Here is a 17,968-nt window from a genome sequence, read left to right on the forward strand (position 1 = left end):
AGCGGACAGAGCTCCGCAGGCGCAGGTGTGGGGGCCCGGAGACGGCATGGACAGGTGACGCCGCGTGACATACCCGAGGAGGCCCCCATGGCCTGCTGGAGAGCACAGGAGGAGGGGCAGCAGGCAGGTGGCAGGGAGGGCAGGCAGGTGTGCAGGGCAGGCGTCTGGGTAAGGCCCCCATCACCGTGGGGCAGGGTCAGTGCTCGGAGTTAGTGTCGGGGAGGGGGCGGGGGAGGCCAGCACAATTTGTGTGGCTGGTTTTGAGGAGAAACTTGGACTCTTCTGGGGCCAGGGGCTCTGTCAGAGGACCCGCCCTGCATGCCTGGGACCCTGCAGTGACGGTACGATGCGATGCGGGACAGCAGGGGCCGCCGCCCCGGCTCGGTCTGTGAAGTAGGGGTTGGGCTGGCTGAGCCCGCAGGTGCCTCCAGGCTGACTTCCCACCACCGGCTCGTGTTTCTGCTGAGGAGGCCCAGCACCGTGAGGCGCTGGGGAGACTGGCTGCCCGTGGGGTGTGTGTGGGGGGGAGATGAGGCCACTACCATGTCTGCAAGTGAGTCAGTGGGAAGCGAGAGCCAGCGCTGGGAGAAAGCTGAGCCGCCAGGAGCGCGGACGGTGTCCTCCCCTCCACCCTGCCCAGATGTTCTGGGAGGTTCTGGCAGGGCTCCGGGCACACCCACGGTGTTCGGGCCAGCAGGGCAGGCAGCGGGCTCCACTACCTGGCTCTCAGCTGCTGGCACAGAACCAGGGTGGGGGGCAGTCATGGCGAGGCCTGCGGGCTGCCGGGCCGGCGCCCTGCGGCCAGGACGGATCTGAGGCCAAGCTGTGGTCACGGACACTTGGCAGCTCCAGCCGGACGGAGTGCTTTCGGGCTGACGCTCAGGGCGGACCTCCTCCGCTGCGTGTGAAATCCATGAGCTAATGAATGTGCAAACACTTGGAAGGTCACCACGCGTCCCTTGCACCATCCCTCCTCTCTCCCCCTGCCCTGTGGCTGCCCGGCCGTGTCCCCGCTCTTCGGCGCCTCTCTCCTGCCTTCCTCCCCCCTCACCACCGCCAGCACTGAGCTTTGCTGGCTGCGTCTCAGAGGTGACTTGTCCATTCCTCCCCGGACGTTCATGGCTGCTTCCCTGCCCTGGTGCAGGCCCTGGTTTCTTGCTTATGCTAGAGTAATAACATCTGTCTCTTTAATTGTCAGCCACACGGCGACCAGGTGTCCTCATTGCAGACCACCCCTTGTCTTCTTACTCCCCAGCCCCAGACTCTCACAGGCTCTCTGCTGCCTGCACACTAACAAGCTCGCAGGCCCAGGATTCAGACCCTGCTTGCCCGCTGCCCTGTTGCCAGAGATCCTCGGACTCACCTGGGCTCCGCCCTTTGTGGGTTCCCCAGGCCATCTGCCCAGAATGCCTGGTGAATCCCCCCCGCCCCCCATTTTTCAAGGCTCATAAAGGGTTATAGATGAATTACTCATTGGATAAGAAATGTGGGAAGGGCTATATTTTAGATGCATCAAGTAATCCTTTTTCATGATCTCAGTAATGTATTCACACCACAGATAGTCATGTTGTGTGAGGTTGTGCTGAGGATTGGGGCAAAGGCTCAGTTTGCCCAGTCGGCCCAGAGGTCTGGAGCTATGGGATTGAGGCCACACTTCCTTTTTTGGCTTACGCAAGCCAATTCACAACCACAGCTCTAATACTGGTGCAACATATCTGTGGAGTGGCTGCTTCCCTTTTTGCTCTGGCTACCAGGAAGCTCAAAGGCAATTTGACTCTCAACCACAGTAACTGTTGACTCCTGCAAACAGTCACACAGAACAGGTGCCAAGTGTTGTTCAGAACTGTGTTGGACGAAACTGGGGTGAGTAAGACGGAGACGTCACTCCTGCCTCAAGGGACAGGCAGCTCTCAACTCACCTTCAGCAAATCTGCATCATGTATTTTCCCTACTCCTGAGCCTGTCGTCCCATTTATTGGTTTTTTGTTTATATCTTGAGTTTTATGTTACTAAAATTCTTCTCAGAAGAGGTGAGACTCAGTCACTATATACAGGGCAAGGCAGAAGTAGGTTTACAGTTGTGAGTACATGAAACACAGAATTTATTCTTGTATCATTATTTATTAATTATTGTATTATTTTCTATATGAACAACTGTAAGCCTACTTTTGTACACCCTTAAAGGCAAAAATGACAACGAGGTCACAGGTTTCATCTCTATGGTCCCAAGGTGTGTATTTTTGTCCTTTTATTACAGACTTTCTCCTAAAGCCAACTGGACGTATAAATGCAACCAATCCACACTTTGATGTGCGCCTCACAATTGCGTGGGGCTTCCCTTTCCTGTCTCACCTTGTAAACTCAGAGTGACATTTAATATCCGATCCCAATTAAATAGTAGCCCCAAGTTATTATTTGGGGGGTGGTTTGCTTTTCTGTTCCTGGTGTATAACTTTAATTAAAAAATCCATTTTGTATTCATTCTATTTGCATGTCACCTCAAACCCTTTTTGGAAAGTGGGTGGGATATCGTCCATGAACGATTACCTGCTGAGTGAACAGGAAGCACCCACAGGCAGAAGGGAGGGGTGTGCAGGGTCAGGGCTGAGGGTGCCCACAGTGTCCTCTCAGCAGCCACTGGGATTTAATGTCCTTGGTGGGTGGAGGTACAGGTGGGTCCCTTCCTTCCTGGAAACGCCTGGAAGTAGCCGGGGTTGCTGGCGGTGGGCTCCGCATCTGCTCAGCACAAAGCTGCCCCTGTGCTGGGCATTGCCCACGTGGCGGCTTGCTCAGAGCTCCAAGGGCCTCGGGCTGCTCCACTGGGCCTTGTGCCTGGGGACCTCTGCCTAAGCCATCTCCACATTTCCTGTGTGGCACTGAGGTGTGGTGGGCACTGAGGTGTGGTGGGCACGAGGACCAGGGCCTGGGGTCCAGATGGTGACAGCCTCCACCTCTTCACACATCTCTCTGTTTGGGGGCCTGGGAATTCACTCTTTGTGCCCCCACCCCCATTATTTCAAGGTTCCAGGTATTTGGTGTGAAATGTCACATACAGATGTCAAAGGTGGGGCTTGTGACATCCCAGTAGTGAGAGGCTAATGTAGGAAGCCTGCAGTCTGGGGACTTGTTACAGAGCATGTGGGATTATCCCCAAAGAAATTCCTTCACAGTCAAAGACTGTCTTCAATTTGGTTCAATTCCTTTTAACTGAAGTCACAGCTGGACCCCTGCACCTCATCACATATCCGTGCTTGTCCAACGATGAGGATGATGATGGCGGTGGTGGTGATGATGGTGGTGATGATGATGGTGGTGATGATAATGGTGATGATGGTGATGATGGTGATGATGGTGATGATGATGATGGTGATGATGGTGATGATGGTGGTGGTGGTGATGATGATGGTGGTGATGATGGTGATGATGATGATGATGATGGTGGTGATGATGGTGATGGTGATGATAATGGTGATGATAGTGGTGGTGATGATGGTGGTGGTGGTAATGATGATGGTGATGATGGTGGTGGTGGTGATGATGATGGTGGTGATGATGGTGATGATGGTGGTGATGATAGTGGTGATAATGATGGTGATGATGATGGTGATGATGGTGATGATGATGGTGATGATGGTGGTGGTGATGATGGTGGTGGTGATGATAATGGTGATAATAGTGGTGATGGTGATGATGATGGTGGTGATGATGGTGATGATGGTGGTGGTGGTGATGATGATGATGGTGATGATGGTGATGATGATGATAATGGTGGTGATGATGGTGGTGATAATGGTGGTGGCAGTGATGATGATGGTGATATGATGATGATGGCTGTGACAGCAACTGAAGTTCATGGAATCTTATTATGTGCCTATCACTGTGCTAGGTATTTTGTTTGTATTATTTCATTTAATATGCAAAGGAACACCCCAATTATTCCCCAGTTTACTCAATGGGAAAACTGAGGCTTAGAGAGGTTCAGGAATGCCCAAAGGCCATCGTAAGTGGCGGAGTCCGTGAGCAGCCCCGGGTTGCCTCTAACCTGCAGTGCCCCTCCCAGCCGCTACTTTCCTTCAGACGCTGTCCACTCCTTCATGGGGAGGCTATAGGGGACCAGCCATACATTTAAACATCAGCTTAACCAGATTGTTAGATGTTTCACACCTGATATCTCTGTTATGAGAGACATACATACATTCCTCCTTTCTTGTACATATAAGCAACCTGGAGCTGGAGAGGTTGAGTGATTCAAGATAGACAGCAAATGAGATTTTAAGAAATTATTGACACTATTACAGATGTCCCCACCCTCCCCCTTTGCCTGTCTCCCCCGGCCCCCGAGCCCCCTTCCCTCCGGCCATCCTACATTGTTGTCTGTGTCTATGAGTTATGCATATTTGTCCTTTGGCTAATCCTGGATTTGAACTCAGATCTCTCTCTTTCCATCATACCCCATGACAGACTGAAATTCAGGGCATTCTCTACTTAGTCATCAAGTATTTCTTGCCTCTCTCTGGTGTGCCCGGTGCAGGTGAAACAGGTGAAGTTGACACTGACCCTTCTCTGAAGGAGCTCACAGTCCAACAGGGAGAGGAGTGGGCGGGCAGATGATCCTCCTATAAGACCCATATTCGGTGCTTTAAAGGGCGCCTTGGTGGGCCTGGCCCATGTCCCCCGTGCCTGGGCCATCCTTACCCTGTTGGCGGGAGATTCACATTTGCCTGACTTCCTCCTCTTCCGGAAGCTGCTTTGGGATGCCTCTGCCTCCAGGAAGAGTGGAGGCACCTGGTCCTCCAGCTCCTTGGAGAGGTCTGACTGCCCATGAGGACCAGGGCCTTTGGCCAAGAGCCCAGAGGCCAGGCGAGTCTGCGTTCCGGTGTGCCCCCGCGCCAGCCCCTGGCCGCCTCGGGAGGGCCACGCCACGGGAGGCGTGTCACGTGTCTGGTTATTTTCCTCTCACTTGAAATGCACTTTGACATTTTTTAAAAAACCAATAACACAATTTTCCCTTAATAAAACACAGAGATGAGAGCAAGAAAGGGAAAGTCAAACCGGGCTGCTGTCTTCTCCATCTGCGGCGGCGTCCCTGCCGCCTCCCCTCCAGCATTGGTCTCTCCCTGAATCTCAGCCACAGACTCTCAGGGCTGATAGTGTCGCCTCCATGTTTGCTGCCGCAGAAAGGGGTGGCTCCACGGCTGGGCTGCACATCTCGGGACCCTGTGACCTGAGGGACCTTTCCAGTCCCCTCCCATGTCATCAGAAAGGTCCAATGATAGTGGCTGAGTTTACGGTGGAAAACCACCAGGCCTGCTCAGGAGGGACTCTGCAGAGGGGACGGTGCCTGCCCACCCCCCATGTCACGGTGTCGGCTGAGACCGAAGGGAAAGGATATGGGCAGGGGTGGCACTGAGCACCCCCAATACACTGGGAGAGGTCAAATCAACCCCAGAAGAGAAACCTTTACCGGTTCAGACACCTCACTTAGGCCCATCAGCCAGTTTGCACCTGGACCGATTCTGATGAGGACCTGCGGGTTTCCCTGCCCCCCCCCCCAGCTCTCCCACCCCCTCTCCGCCCACAGCCTGTTTGATTTCACAAACTTCAGACTATGAGGGCCTTACAGACCATGGAGTGCAGCCCCTCATGCCAGGAGCGAGTGCTGTTGTCCAGGGGTCACGGTGGCCTCTGACGAGAGCAGAGCTGGGAATGGAGCTCAGCCCTTTGATTTGGTTCCGGACCCAGCGTGTTGAGGGTGCTCTCACCTCCCCGGCAGCTCCCCCACCGCCGCCCCACAGGGAACACACTGCACACACCAGTGAAACAAACAGTGTTTACTCATCACAGGTCCGTGGCCTGGCTCTGCACAAGAACCTGGCTTCATGGCATGACTGTGAGCCAGCCTCATCCTGCAGGCGCCCGAGGCCCACCAGCAGGGGAAGACGCTTCACCGAACACGGGCGACGGAGAGGGAACAGCCCTCCCCCAGTTCAACACGTTTCATCTGTGCAGGGCCTTCGGGGAATCCCAAACTCTGCTGGGCACTTACACATGTTCCTATGACGGTATGTGCCCTGTCTAACTTCTATTCTATATATTATCCTAAGAGTACTTGTACTTCATGTTTTTTCCACACCCCACTCTTCCTGGGGTGGCAGGAAGCACCAAGGACAGGTGCCAGGGACATGCCACTAGCCATCTGGGCACCTCGGAGAACTCTCCCAGCCCTGCGAAGCCCCAAAGACGCACAGGAAAGCATGCTTGTTCTGCCCGTGTCAGAGGTTTGCGGGGAAGATGGAGCATCATCGTGCAGGGAAAGGACCTGAAGGTAGAAGCCGCACTCCAATGTAAAGCCTGAAGTTCTTTGACCCTTTCCACAGTTTCTCTGAAGCCATACGTGTGTCTGCTGGCAGGAGGCACGTGCAGTGGCCAGTGGGGTCACCCCCCCTGGGCCCCTTGGAGCAAGGGTTGCCGGCAACTTTAAAAAAAAGCTGACCGTGTCCTTGGAGAAGGTAACAGAGCATGTTTGCTAAGTGGCATCTCGCCTGCGCGGGTTCACTTTGCCATAGTGCCTGGCGATTCTAACGCAGTCCTGTCAGCACAGTGAGAGGCCTGGGGAAGTCGGTGAGCCGGGCCTTCCTGGGGTCCTCAGGTGCACCCCGAGCCCCGCTCTCCTCACCTGTGATGATTGGGATAATAACTTCTCCACCTCAGAGGCTTGTTGTAGAGATTAAATGAGTTAACCAAGCTCAGCACAAAATAAATGCTGGCGAAATGTTAGCCGGCTGCATGCTTTATGCACTGTCCACCTGGGCCCTGCACCATGCCCGCCTCCTGGACACACAGACCATTAGGCCCCAGTTTCTGAGGTTGGGGGTGCATGCCCCCCAGATACTTGGCTTCCCTCTTGGGGACATCCCCCTTTGGTTTCCTGCTCCTTCCAGTGTCACTGCAGCTCCTGTCTGAGTCAGACCCCCCCCCCCCCCCCCTGGGCTGCCCAGGAGCCTCATCCAGGCTTCCTCATGGATCCCATGGCATCTGCACCAGCAGTCCCCAGTGGGTGAGGGGGTTTCGAGCCCAACCTCGGAACTCGAGGAGCCCTCTGGGTGACCAGACGGGGCTTGGAGAGCTGGGAGCTCATGGGAGGAAACTACGCTGCAAGTGGCCTCCACGCGCGCCCCGCGCCGCCCGCGGCCGGCATGAGGGCTCTGCAGCTTTCTCACTTGCAGCGGCGTGCGGGCCCGCGGAGCCGGTGGCGCGGGGAGCCCGGTGCAGGCCCGCGCGCCCCCAGGAGGCGATTACACGTGGAGGGAGGAAACTTGGCGGCCGGGGAGGTCTCCACGGCCGTGGGGCGCGCCCGGCAGAGGCCTCGCAGCCGGCTCGGAACAGGAGCGCGGCGGCCCCTCCGCGGGACGCGCTCCAGCCCCCTCCCCGAGCTCCCCACCCTCCCGACGCAGCGCTCTCAGCCGCCGCCCGGCCCAGCGGCCGGATCCGCCCAGGCAAACCGGGCCCGACCCGCACCCAGGACCCGGGCCGCCGCCGTGCCTCCCCGTCTCCGAGAAGCGTCGGCCCTCCCTTCGCCTCGAGGAGTGTCTGGGCGGGCGGACGTCCCGAGAAGGCCGCCGCCCGCGGCCACGTCCCAGCCCGGCCCGCGCGCCGAGGAGCGGGCTCCATCCCGGGCGCGCCGGAGCCGGCCGGCGGCTCCCTGCAGCCTCGAGGGCCTCCGCCTCCCGGGCCGAAGCTGGTCCCGCTCCGTCCGCCCGGCGAGCTCGCCCGTCAGGTAAGGGAGGCGGCCGCGCGGGGCTCCGGCTCGGGCGGGCGTTTCTGAAAGTTGATTTGAAATGCAGCCAAGAGTGCGCGGGGCCGGCGCGGCTCCGCCCCGAGGCGACTCCTCTGCTCCGGCAGACGTTCCCGGCACCGGCGGGCGGCGGGAGGGCGCCCCGTGCCAGAGTGGGGACCGCTGCTTCGCCATCTCGGCTGGGGCAGGTGAGGGCGCCCCGGGCCGTCCCGACGCGGGCCGCGGTGGAGGTCGTGGTCCCGCGTGCCCGGGCCTTTCACCCCATCCCACCCGAGAGCTGGGTTTCGGGGGGACGCCCCCGGGGCCCACGCAGTGGAGGCTGGGCAGACTCGGGCGGCGCGGGAACCCCGGGCTGGGCTGGGCTGGGACCGGGTGGGGACGGGGGCAGGGAGGAGGAAGCGCAGTTGGGGGCGGAGGCCCGAGTACATAACGCGTTGACTTCGAGTGAAGTCAGATCAGTTGGAGCAGCTCGCGGTGACTCGCCTCTCCGCCCACCCCGCGCTCCTGCTGGCGGCCTCTACCCTGCGGCTCCTGCTCGCCCGGCCACTCCCCCGGCCGTTCCCAGGAGTGCGCGGCGGGTCCCGGGGGCACGGACGCCCAGAGCGGCGTTTCCAATCCTCCGCAGGTCTCCGCGGCCCGGCCCGAACATGCTGGACGGCCTGAAGATGGAGGGAAACTTCCAGGGCGCGACGGAGACCTCGGCCTCCTTCTCCTCGCTGCTGGGTGAGTGCTCGGGCCTCGCGCCCTCGGCGCCCCGCTCTCCGCCAGGCCCCGGGCCGGAGCCGCTCGCTGGGACGCGCTGCGCAACCGGGGAGCCGGTGCCCCGCTTCCTACACTCAGCTGAGCGCCCGTCAGTCCGCCGGCCCCTCGGGTCCCTCCGGCTCCAAACCGACCGGGGACTTGGCCTCGCGCGCGGGCACCTAAGTCCCCAAAGCCGCTGCTCGCAGGCGTTTGAGTGACAAGTGATTCAAAACAACCAGGGCCGGGTTTTTAATCTCGGAGCTGATCGACGTCTCTCAAATGCCGCCCTCTCGGCGGCCTGGAGGCGCCGAAGCCGAGGCCGAGGCCGGGCGCCCGGGCTCCAGGAGGCTACTCGCGCCCACCGACTCCAGCCCAGGCTGGGCCTCCGCCCGGACCAGAGGGTTTCCGGGCCGGTGGGCAGCGCAGCCGGGATTAGCCTGCGCGGCGGGGCCCTCGCCTCGGCTTTAATTAACCGGAGCCGGAGTTCGACCCGCTTCCCCGGCTCCTTCGGAGGGACCGCGGGGGATGGCGCGCCCAGGGCCGCACCGGGACCTCGCCCGCCCAGGCCGCCCCTTGCACCTTTCAGGTTTGGGGAGCGGGCGCTTCGTTTGTTGGTAAGGGAGGCGTTTTCGTTTTGTCCGGTACTTCGCGTCACTCGGAACCGCTAGCGCGGGGCGAAGGCGGAGAGGAGCAGTTCCGGGGAGAAGCCCTATGGAGGGGAGCCCCGCAGCTCCCCAGAGACAACAGTCTCCCGCGCCGCGTCCTTCTCTTCCAGGGCCCGTCCCGAAACTTCCCAACTGCGGCGGCCGGGAGGGTGCAGGGCTCGGCTGGCAGGTCCTGGCGCGGGGCGCGCACCTCCGCCTGAAGCGGGCAGCGGGGTGCGCCCTGGGCTCCGTGGGCACGTCCCCGCCAGGAGTCGGGGCAGAAAGAGGAGAGAACGTCCGCCCTGAGAAGCGTCTGGCCGCTCCGCCCAGCCTGCCCGCTGGGCCCCGGGCGACCGCGGCTCTCCAGCCCGGCGGCCCGAAGGGGAAGCGCCGGGTGTGTAACTGGGAACCGGGAAGGGCAGGTCCTAAGGGACACCATGCCCAAGGCTAGTTCCCTGGGCAAGGCCTCCTCTCAACAACCGTGACATGTGCCAACAAAGGCGACCCAGCGCCCCCGCCCCCATCCCCCAAACTAAAGGACCCAAACCGGAGTCCGAGGCGCAGGACCCCGAGGGCCGGGCGCCGAGTGGGTCTGGGTCGGATCGCTCTCCCGCGGCTGCCGAGCCCGCAGGCTTCCCGGATGCACGGCCTGTGCGGGCAGCACCTCCGCGGCTTCTTCCCTCGGTTCCCCTTCTCTTTCTGTGGATGCCTCGTTAGGAAAGGCCCGTCTGCCATTTGCACAGCGGCCCGGCCGCAGCCCTTTGGGGCTCATTGGTTTGAACACTGAGTTTGCCTGGCGTGAGAGGGCACTTTTCAGTACGCGGGACTTTTTGGGACGAAAAGAAAAGAAAAAAAAGTTTTCTCTCAAAAAAATAAAAATAAAATCTAGAACTTCGTTTTAGCAAAAGTAAAACCAAAAAAAAATTGTTTCTATACACGCAGTTTTAATAAGTCAGTGGAGACTCACAGAGGGCGCGATTTCCTGACCGATAACCCCGGAGCCCGGGGGCATCGCTAGTCCGCAGTTCGCAGGACGCGCACACCCGGGAGGTTTGGTAATTAAAGCCCCTCACAGAGGTCCGCTCCCTCCGCGAGCACAATTTAAACCTCCCGAGGTTATGAGGGGTGTCGCTTGGTTCGGCTTTTCTGTCTCCAAACCTGGCTGCGAGGATCACACGGGGCTTCCCGTGGTGGGGCCTCGGGGCCTCCGCGGTGTGAGCGCTGCGGCCGGGCGCAGCCCCGGAGCGGGTGCGGGGCCGTGGTCCCGCAGGAGGCTCACCGAGAACCTTTGTCGCTGCTGCAGGCCGAGCGGCGAGCCCCAGGTCGGTGTGCGAGGGCTGCCAGCGGGTCATCTCGGACCGGTTCCTGCTGCGGCTCAACGACAGCTTCTGGCACGAGCAGTGCGTGCAGTGCGCCTCCTGCAAAGAGCCCCTGGAGACCACCTGCTTCTACCGGGACCGCAAGCTCTACTGCAAGTACGACTACGAGAAGTAAGTGCGGGCGCCCTGGCCGCAACGGGGAGCCCCGAGCGCCGAGCAGCCGGGTGCCGGCCCGTCCTGCACGCTCCCGGGAGGTGGAGAAATGCGCAGCGACACCCCGCCGCCCGGACTCGCCGGGGAGGCTCCCCTTTGTGGTCGGCGGGCCCACTTTTCAGGCCTCTTGGGGCCCCTGCCCCAACTTGGATGCCCATCAAGCTCTTCCCTCCAACCCCCTTCCCTGGGGTGCCCTGCGGGCAGCCAGCGTCTCCCGGCCAGTTCCCAGCCCACCTACCACCGTCTGCGCTCCCCACACGCCGATGCCAGCGGCGAGGCTGCTGGATCCCGAGGCCCCAGTCCCCTGCGCGGTCTCCCCTGGCTTTGCCCACTGGGGTCCCCACAGACTGCGCTCAGACGTGGCGCTGCGGCCCTCGGAGCGTCGGTGCACAGCCGTGTGTCCTTTCCCTCACCCTGCCTTTTCCCCTCCCTCCGCCGGTTCCCCAAACCCCTCCGCCGCGGGGCTGCTGGGCCACCCTTGGGCCTGACGCAGTCCTGGGTTCCATCCCGCCTCCGCCTCCTCCCGGTCCCCGGGCGGGCGGTGCGTTTGGGCCACGAAGCAGGGGAACCTCCCTCCTGCGGACGGAGCGCCCTGTGCTTTGAGGTGAAGTAGGAGCCGGTGTTTGAGAAAGCGGGTTGGGAATCTGGACTCCGTGCTGCCTGAGCCTGGGTGAGGCTGGAGTGCCTTCGGGTTGGCTTTGAGGAGCTAAGCGGAGGGAGACTGCGCTCCTTGTCAAAATGGCTAATTTACCGGGACGCTGACTTCACAGCGCCTCAGAGGCAAACACGGGCTGGCGGTGTCTGTGCCTGGGACCGGTCTGTGTGGCGTGGGCGCGGGAGCCTGCGGGGGGATTCCACATTGGTGCTGGTGAAGGAACGGGGCAGCGCTCTGAGGGTGGTGGAGGGGCTTCCTGTGCTGGAAAGCTGTGGGGTCCTGCTACTGAAGACACAGTGAGGGGGTGCGCAGCAGTCTCCGTGGAACAAAAGCACCGGGAAAACGAATGTGTTCCTCTCCGTGTCGCCGTGTTTGGTTTCACTGTGACGACGCTGTGAAACCTGTGAGCCCACACCAAATACTCTTCCTGCCACTCAGTGCCGCTTCGCAGGGTACACTTGAGTTCACCCCATGTGGATAGAGTGCAGGGCATTGGGTGTGTTTGGAAAAGATGCCTTTCCATTTTCAGCACTAAAAACACGTGTTTGGTTCGGGGTGAGCTGGACGATGCAGAACAGTATAGAATGAACGCGCGTGTGTGCGTCGGCGGGCGGTCACGGTTGGCACTAAAGACAGAGAGGCCTGTGTCTGTCCCCGGCCGGCCGTCTGCTCGCTCTGCAGTGTCTGAGCGGAGGCGCGATGTTTAGGTGATGGAGCAGATTTTGCCCACACGAGTCTCACCTCCGGAGAAAGCTCCTGTCTGACCTCTTGCTTTTCGCCTGGAGGGGGTGGGATTGTGCAGACCCAATCTTTATCTTTCTGCTTATCGACGATTACCGAAATGTCCACATCCTTGGGCAGAACACTAGCAGATTCAACAGCATTGGAGCTTAGGGAAGGGATTTGGGTTGTGAATTCCTATTCTGTTTGTTAAAAAAAAAAAATCAGACAAGGCTTGAGGGTCAACACAGCTGTGTGGCTGGTGGTCTCCTTTAAGAAGCCAGGCTGTGTCGAGAGGAAGCTGTTGTAGGCCCTTCACACAACCATGTCCTCCACCTCAGCCCCCAGGCTTGGCGGTTGGCTGATTAGCCCACTTAGGGTCCCTTCTCCCCTCGAGAACCGTTTCTGTGGAGAGAAAATTGCAGGGATCAGTTAGCCAGCTGTTGGCCAGAGCCAGGAGGGTTTGGAGAGGAGGGCGAGCAGCCACGCTGTTCAGAGAGACGGCGGTGGTGCTGGGAGGGCTTCCATTTTAATTCCAACCAATGTTTCGGAAACGCAGATGTCCGAGCCGGGTGCTAGGACGCTGAGGCTCCTTGCCTGTGCCCCGCCTGTCAGTTGCTTTTCTGGATTAATTTTATTCCCCCTGTCCCCCTCCTCCTCTATCCCCCACCCCACTCCCATTCTTCTTCCAACAAAACGGGGTTTTAATATATTTGACCATCTCCATGGTGTTAGTTGCATGGTGGGAGAGAAGGGAGAGGATTGTTTCTTTGTTTTAAAATTGGTCTCAAGACAAACTCCTTTATTATTGCACGGAGCTGCTTCTATGTGCAGGGCAGGGCCGGGGGGTGCTGCTGGGGACGAGCCTCAGTCTGCCCTCAGGGGCCGTGTAGCCAGCGCCTTGCCCATCCTGCCCTGGCCACCAAGTATTTCCGGAAAGCCCTCCTCCTGAGAGTGCAGGCGGGAGCCGGGCGCAGTGTCCGGATGGCCAGGCACTTACCCTTGACAGGAATACAGTCCAATTTTAGATCCGAGTCACGAGACGAAACCGAAAGCTCGTCTCCTCTCTAACACGTGCATTTGTAAACATAATTTTGCTTTTCTTTCACGGGATCTTTTAAAAAATTGAGGCCCGGCCAGGGCAAATGGAGAGGAAAATACGACAGAAGTTGAAGTGGTTGGACACGATGGTGGTGGATTGTGGGGCGCGTCATAGAAAATGAGCATCCGGGAGGTGTCCATGTCTCCAAACCCATGAACTCCAAATGCTCTCTCTAGACACCACAGTGACGGAGCAGACAGCTGCGTGCATCCCGGGCGCCTGCACACCACGCTCACGTTCACCAGGCAAGCTCGTCACGTGTGTTTCAGCCACTCGTATGTGCATTGCTGGCTGTTGGGCAGTTTTGCACTTGAGTTATTAGCTGCCTGTTCCTGGTGTCAGGCAGCCAGTTAAAGAGTGAAATTTCTCCTCTATCAACTAGTCATCACACCTTCTCGATGTCTGATTAAAAAAAGGAACTGACAGAGGTACCTGAGGCGCACGGCCGCTCATTTGAGAGCTTCAGGATGCGTTGTTAGACATTTCTGTCCTGCGCGAGGACGCCCCGAGGAACAATTCATCTCCTAGTCATCCAAAACAAACAGGCATCGCGAGCCCGGGCGGAGGGCGCTGAATTCTGCACATCCAGAAATGAAGACTGGGCGTGACCTTTGTTCACGACGAGTCACCGAGAAAAAAGACTGGCCCGGGGGGGATAACTCCCAGGACTGGAGAGGCCAGGTGGGCGGCAGGTTCACAGGACGCTGCGGGTGCGGGTGGTTAAGGACTGGACCCAGCCGTCTTCCGGGTTCCCGAAGTGAGCAGACGACCAAAATACTGCCCAGCCTCGGGGCTTCTATTTCTAGAACTGCTGGTCCCTATGGAACTGAGTCCTGCGATGTGGGTAGTGCAGCTGGACTGAAGTGGAGGCAGGAGAGGCTGCGGAGCAGGGGCGTGGGTCACCGTGGATCCCAGGCCTCCGGAAGGGCTCCCGGTGCACTCAAGTGGACGCTGTGTCCGCCCTGCGCCTGGCGGCTCAGCCGTCTGCAGGGCACGTTCCCCTCACCTGTGAGGTTTATCATCCTCCCGAGATTGCGCCGGGCCGTCTGGGATGGAAGTGCTGTCGTCCGGGCTGCTCTCCCAGCAGCGTAACGCCTCACATGTCAGCAGATCGCAGGCCTGGGAGCCTCCGGCCAACCCCGGGCCTCCCCTTTCTTGTGGAGCAGACCGGCTGGGCTCTGCGAAGACGGGTGAATCGGGGCTCCGCACACATCCCTCTGAGAACCTCTGTAGCATCCTGTTGTGGACTTGCTGATTGGCAGCCCCTCGGCGAGGATGGCTGGGGGCCTGGCCTCTGTTGGGACCTGAGTGAACTGATTGTGAGTTTACTAGGTCACCGAGGATGTGCAGGGAGGGCGGTTAGTTTGGTTTTGTTACTGGGACACTCCGTGGAGATCACAATTGGGCCTGCAGGTCCTCCTCACAGGAGCCACCCGTGAAACGACAGAGGCCACTGCTGCATTTTTCTGGACTCTCTCTGTGGCTGGCCCGGTCCTGGCAAAATACAATGCCAGGGACACAACAGTCACACACAGCCAGGTCATAAACTGCCGTCCGTGTTACATTGCTGGGGGCTTAGCCTGGAATATGCAGCGCCATCCCCAGGCTGTGGCCGTGTGTGTGTGTGTGTGTGTGTGTGTGTATGTATGTGTATGGTGTGTGTGTGTATGTTGTGTGTGTGTGTATGGTGTGTGTGTATGTGTATGGTGTGTGTGTATGTATGTGTATGGTGTGTGTGTATGTGTAGTGTGTGTATGTGTATGGTGTGTGTGTATGTATGTGTGTGTATGGTGTGTGTGTATGGTGTGTGTGTGTGTGTATGGTGTGTGTGTGTATGTGTATGGTGTGTGTGTGTATGTGTATGGTGTGTGTGTTTGTATGTATGTGTATGGTGTGTGTGTATGTGTATGGTGTGTGTGTGTGTGTATGTGTGTGTGTATGTGTATGTGTGTGTGTGTGTGTGTATGTGTATGGTGTGTGTGTGTATGTGTATGGTGTGTGTGTTTGTATGTGTGTGTGTGTGTAAGACGTCCTTCTTCTTTTATTTAGTGGGTGGTTGGAAACAGTCCTCGCTCAGAGCTGTTTTCTTTTTTGTACGTATTGGTCCCCGGGCAGGACTTTCTCGGAATCTAAGACTTAAAATTCTGAAATAGGATCAGCGAGCAGGCGGAGATATTCGTGGAGTTCTGGGCCCTCGAGAGGAACATCGCCGTGAGGGGGGCTCGTGGGTTCCTCTGGTTCTCGCTAAGTGGTGCGCACTAGGAAGGGTGATGGGCCGGGCGTGCGGTCGGGGACCTTGTCGTCCCCCTGGCTACGCTGTGCCTATTGCTCTTCCTAGTTCAGTGGCAGGAACTTTTCTGACAGTTCGCTGTTTGTCGGGCTTTTTAGTTTCATTTTTCCTATTTATGGTTTTTGTATTCACCAAAATCCTGTTGGTAATTCTAGAGACGTGCCCTCACTGTTCCTTCTTAATTCTGGGAGGTTTTTGCAGATAATGAAGACATGGTGTGTCTCCAGTGAGAACAATTCCATTTACTAAATTATCAGCTAATTATTGTTTCATGGTCAAAGAAATGTTTTGGGTCCTAGTATTTAGAAATGAGAAAATAAACAAGGATTTAGAATACTCATGATATTACCAGAAATTTAGTAAGGCTTCTTAGACTAAATGCACACATAAAATGTCATTATTGAATTATATCGTTTAAAATACCCCCTATCGAGTCACGTTAACTTGATTATTAAGCTCAGAGTTACAACACATGGCAATGAATGATGGGGAAGTGCAGTCACAACCACCGTAGAAAGAGTTAAAAATCAGTCCTGCCTTCACTCTGAGCTCGTACATAGCTCTCCTTGAATGCTTTTCAACTTTTTTAAACATCTTCCTACCGTGGATTTTTAAGTGCCTTTCCCGTCTTCAGAGGGGACTCCTGGCGAGCAGGTGAGCTAAGGAGGTGGGGCTGCATGGGGCACTGGGCCTGTCCGGTGTGGAGCCCTCTTGTCCAGCACACCTGTCTCCCCTCCAGGAATACCCGTATGTTTTTCTGAAAGTCTCTTAGCGACACGTGGAGCAGGGTTCCTGCCAGCAGCCTTCCGGACCTGGTTGGGCGGTTGGTAATTTCAGGAGCGAAGAGTAGAAACGTTCTAGAGGCGTCGTTAGAGGACAGAGAGACGAGGCGTGTCTGCTTCTGTGCTGCTTTCTGGGACCACAGAGACCATGGCTGGTACCTCTGAGGTCTCACACTCTCTCCTTCTCGTCTTTGCCGAGTGCACGGGGCGTCCCTATCACAGGTAGGAGTAGCTATGTCTTTGCTGACCCGTGTCGCGGCAGCTCCGTGTCCCTGTCACGTATGAAGGGGAACCTCCCCAACCGCTCTGCTGAAATGAAGCGAACACCTTCCAAATGTCAGATTGTTATTTTAGTCAAGCACGCTCATCTGTGTCTATATTTTTAACCGAGATGAAATTAATAAAAACAGCTATGGGCCTGGCATTCATTAGCAGGAGGATTAGAGCTCCCTTGGCTGAAAAGGGGGTGCAAACACTTTAATCTTGCTACATGTTTGCTTTCTCACTCCTGGAAATAAATAAAACCCGACTTAGAACAGGGATCACGTTCCCTCCGGCTTAGCCCACAGGCGGAATGCCGCAGGAACCTGGAGCCTCGGGAGGAGGCTATGGAAGGAATCACACCGAGGTCCCACCCCAGTGCCCGCCTGCCGGTACACCTGGCCCCGTCACAAATAGTCTGGGTAGTTACAAAAGGTTTTTATTTTCTTTGTTTTGGTTAATCCTCACCTAGGATATTTTTTCCATTGCTTATCAGAGAGAGTGGAAGGGAGGGGAAAGGCGAGAGAGAGGGAGAGAAACATCAATGTGAGACACAGGGATTGGTTGCCTCCCGCACGCACCCCGACCAGGGGTGGGGAGTGAACCCACAACCCAGATACACTCTTAACTGGGAATCAAACCCAAGACCTTTCAGTGTGCAGTCCGATGCTCTAACCACTGGGCACACCAGCCAGGGCACAAAAAGATTTAAAAAAATATATTTTTATTGATTTCAGAGAGGAAGGGAGCGGGAGAGAGATAGAAACATCAATGATGAGAGAGAATCATGGATCGGCTGCCTCCTACACGCCCCGCACTGGAGATCGAGCTCACAACCCAGGCATGTGTGGGAATGGAACCATGTCCTCCTGGTTCATAGGTTGACGCTCAGCCACTGAGCCACACCTGCCAGGCACCAAAGGGGTTTTAAAACCTGTGTCTGCGCAGTGCGTTGCCATGGTGACCCTCGGCAGCTGAGCCGAGCTAGAATGAATGAAACTGTGCCAGACCCCCTCAGTGCCCCATCACGTCACAACTACAAATACGCCCCGCACCGAGCTTTTCCTGGCCCGCTAGCGGGAGTCACGTGAGGGAGCCGGGTCTCCTCCAGTCCTCCGAGGTGCCAGTGGGGACCCTATTTTTGGGTAATACCTGCCTTTTCTGTTTCTCCTGTCTCTGCAGCCTCTTAGATTGGGGTTTCACCCTCATTACTACATAATGGACGAGCCCTGACCGATGCCTAGCCACTGTGGACTGGACTACCCGGCACACAGGCCCAGTGAGGCTCTATGAAAACAGCCTTAGCGTCTGGCCTCGCTGGGAGTGGGCCCCGTGCTGCACAGGGTGGACAGGAGCAGGCTCACGGTTGTTGGTACGGACAGTAACACGATAATGAAATGAGAACACAGGAATATGCTCTGTGTGTGTCGGGCACTCGCACTGTAA

At 57.6% G+C, this 17,968-nt stretch overlaps 1 protein-coding gene across 1 annotated transcript in view; it reads left to right on the top strand.

The window, feature by feature from the left end:
• Nucleotides 1-8,442: 8,442 nt before the first annotated feature.
• LMX1A (LIM homeobox transcription factor 1 alpha) overlaps nucleotides 8,443-17,968 on the top strand; it is a 116,125-nt gene continuing 106,599 nt past the window's right edge. The window contains exons 1-2 of the mRNA XM_008153100.3: nucleotides 8,443-8,518; nucleotides 10,484-10,670. Coding sequence (XP_008151322.1) covers nucleotides 8,443-8,518; nucleotides 10,484-10,670 — 263 coding nt within the window. The remainder of the gene's footprint in view (nucleotides 8,519-10,483; nucleotides 10,671-17,968) is intronic.

The sequence above is a fragment of the Eptesicus fuscus genome, chromosome 22 (assembly GCF_027574615.1).
Source record: "Eptesicus fuscus isolate TK198812 chromosome 22, DD_ASM_mEF_20220401, whole genome shotgun sequence".
Classification (NCBI taxonomy): Eukaryota; Metazoa; Chordata; class Mammalia; order Chiroptera; family Vespertilionidae; genus Eptesicus; species Eptesicus fuscus.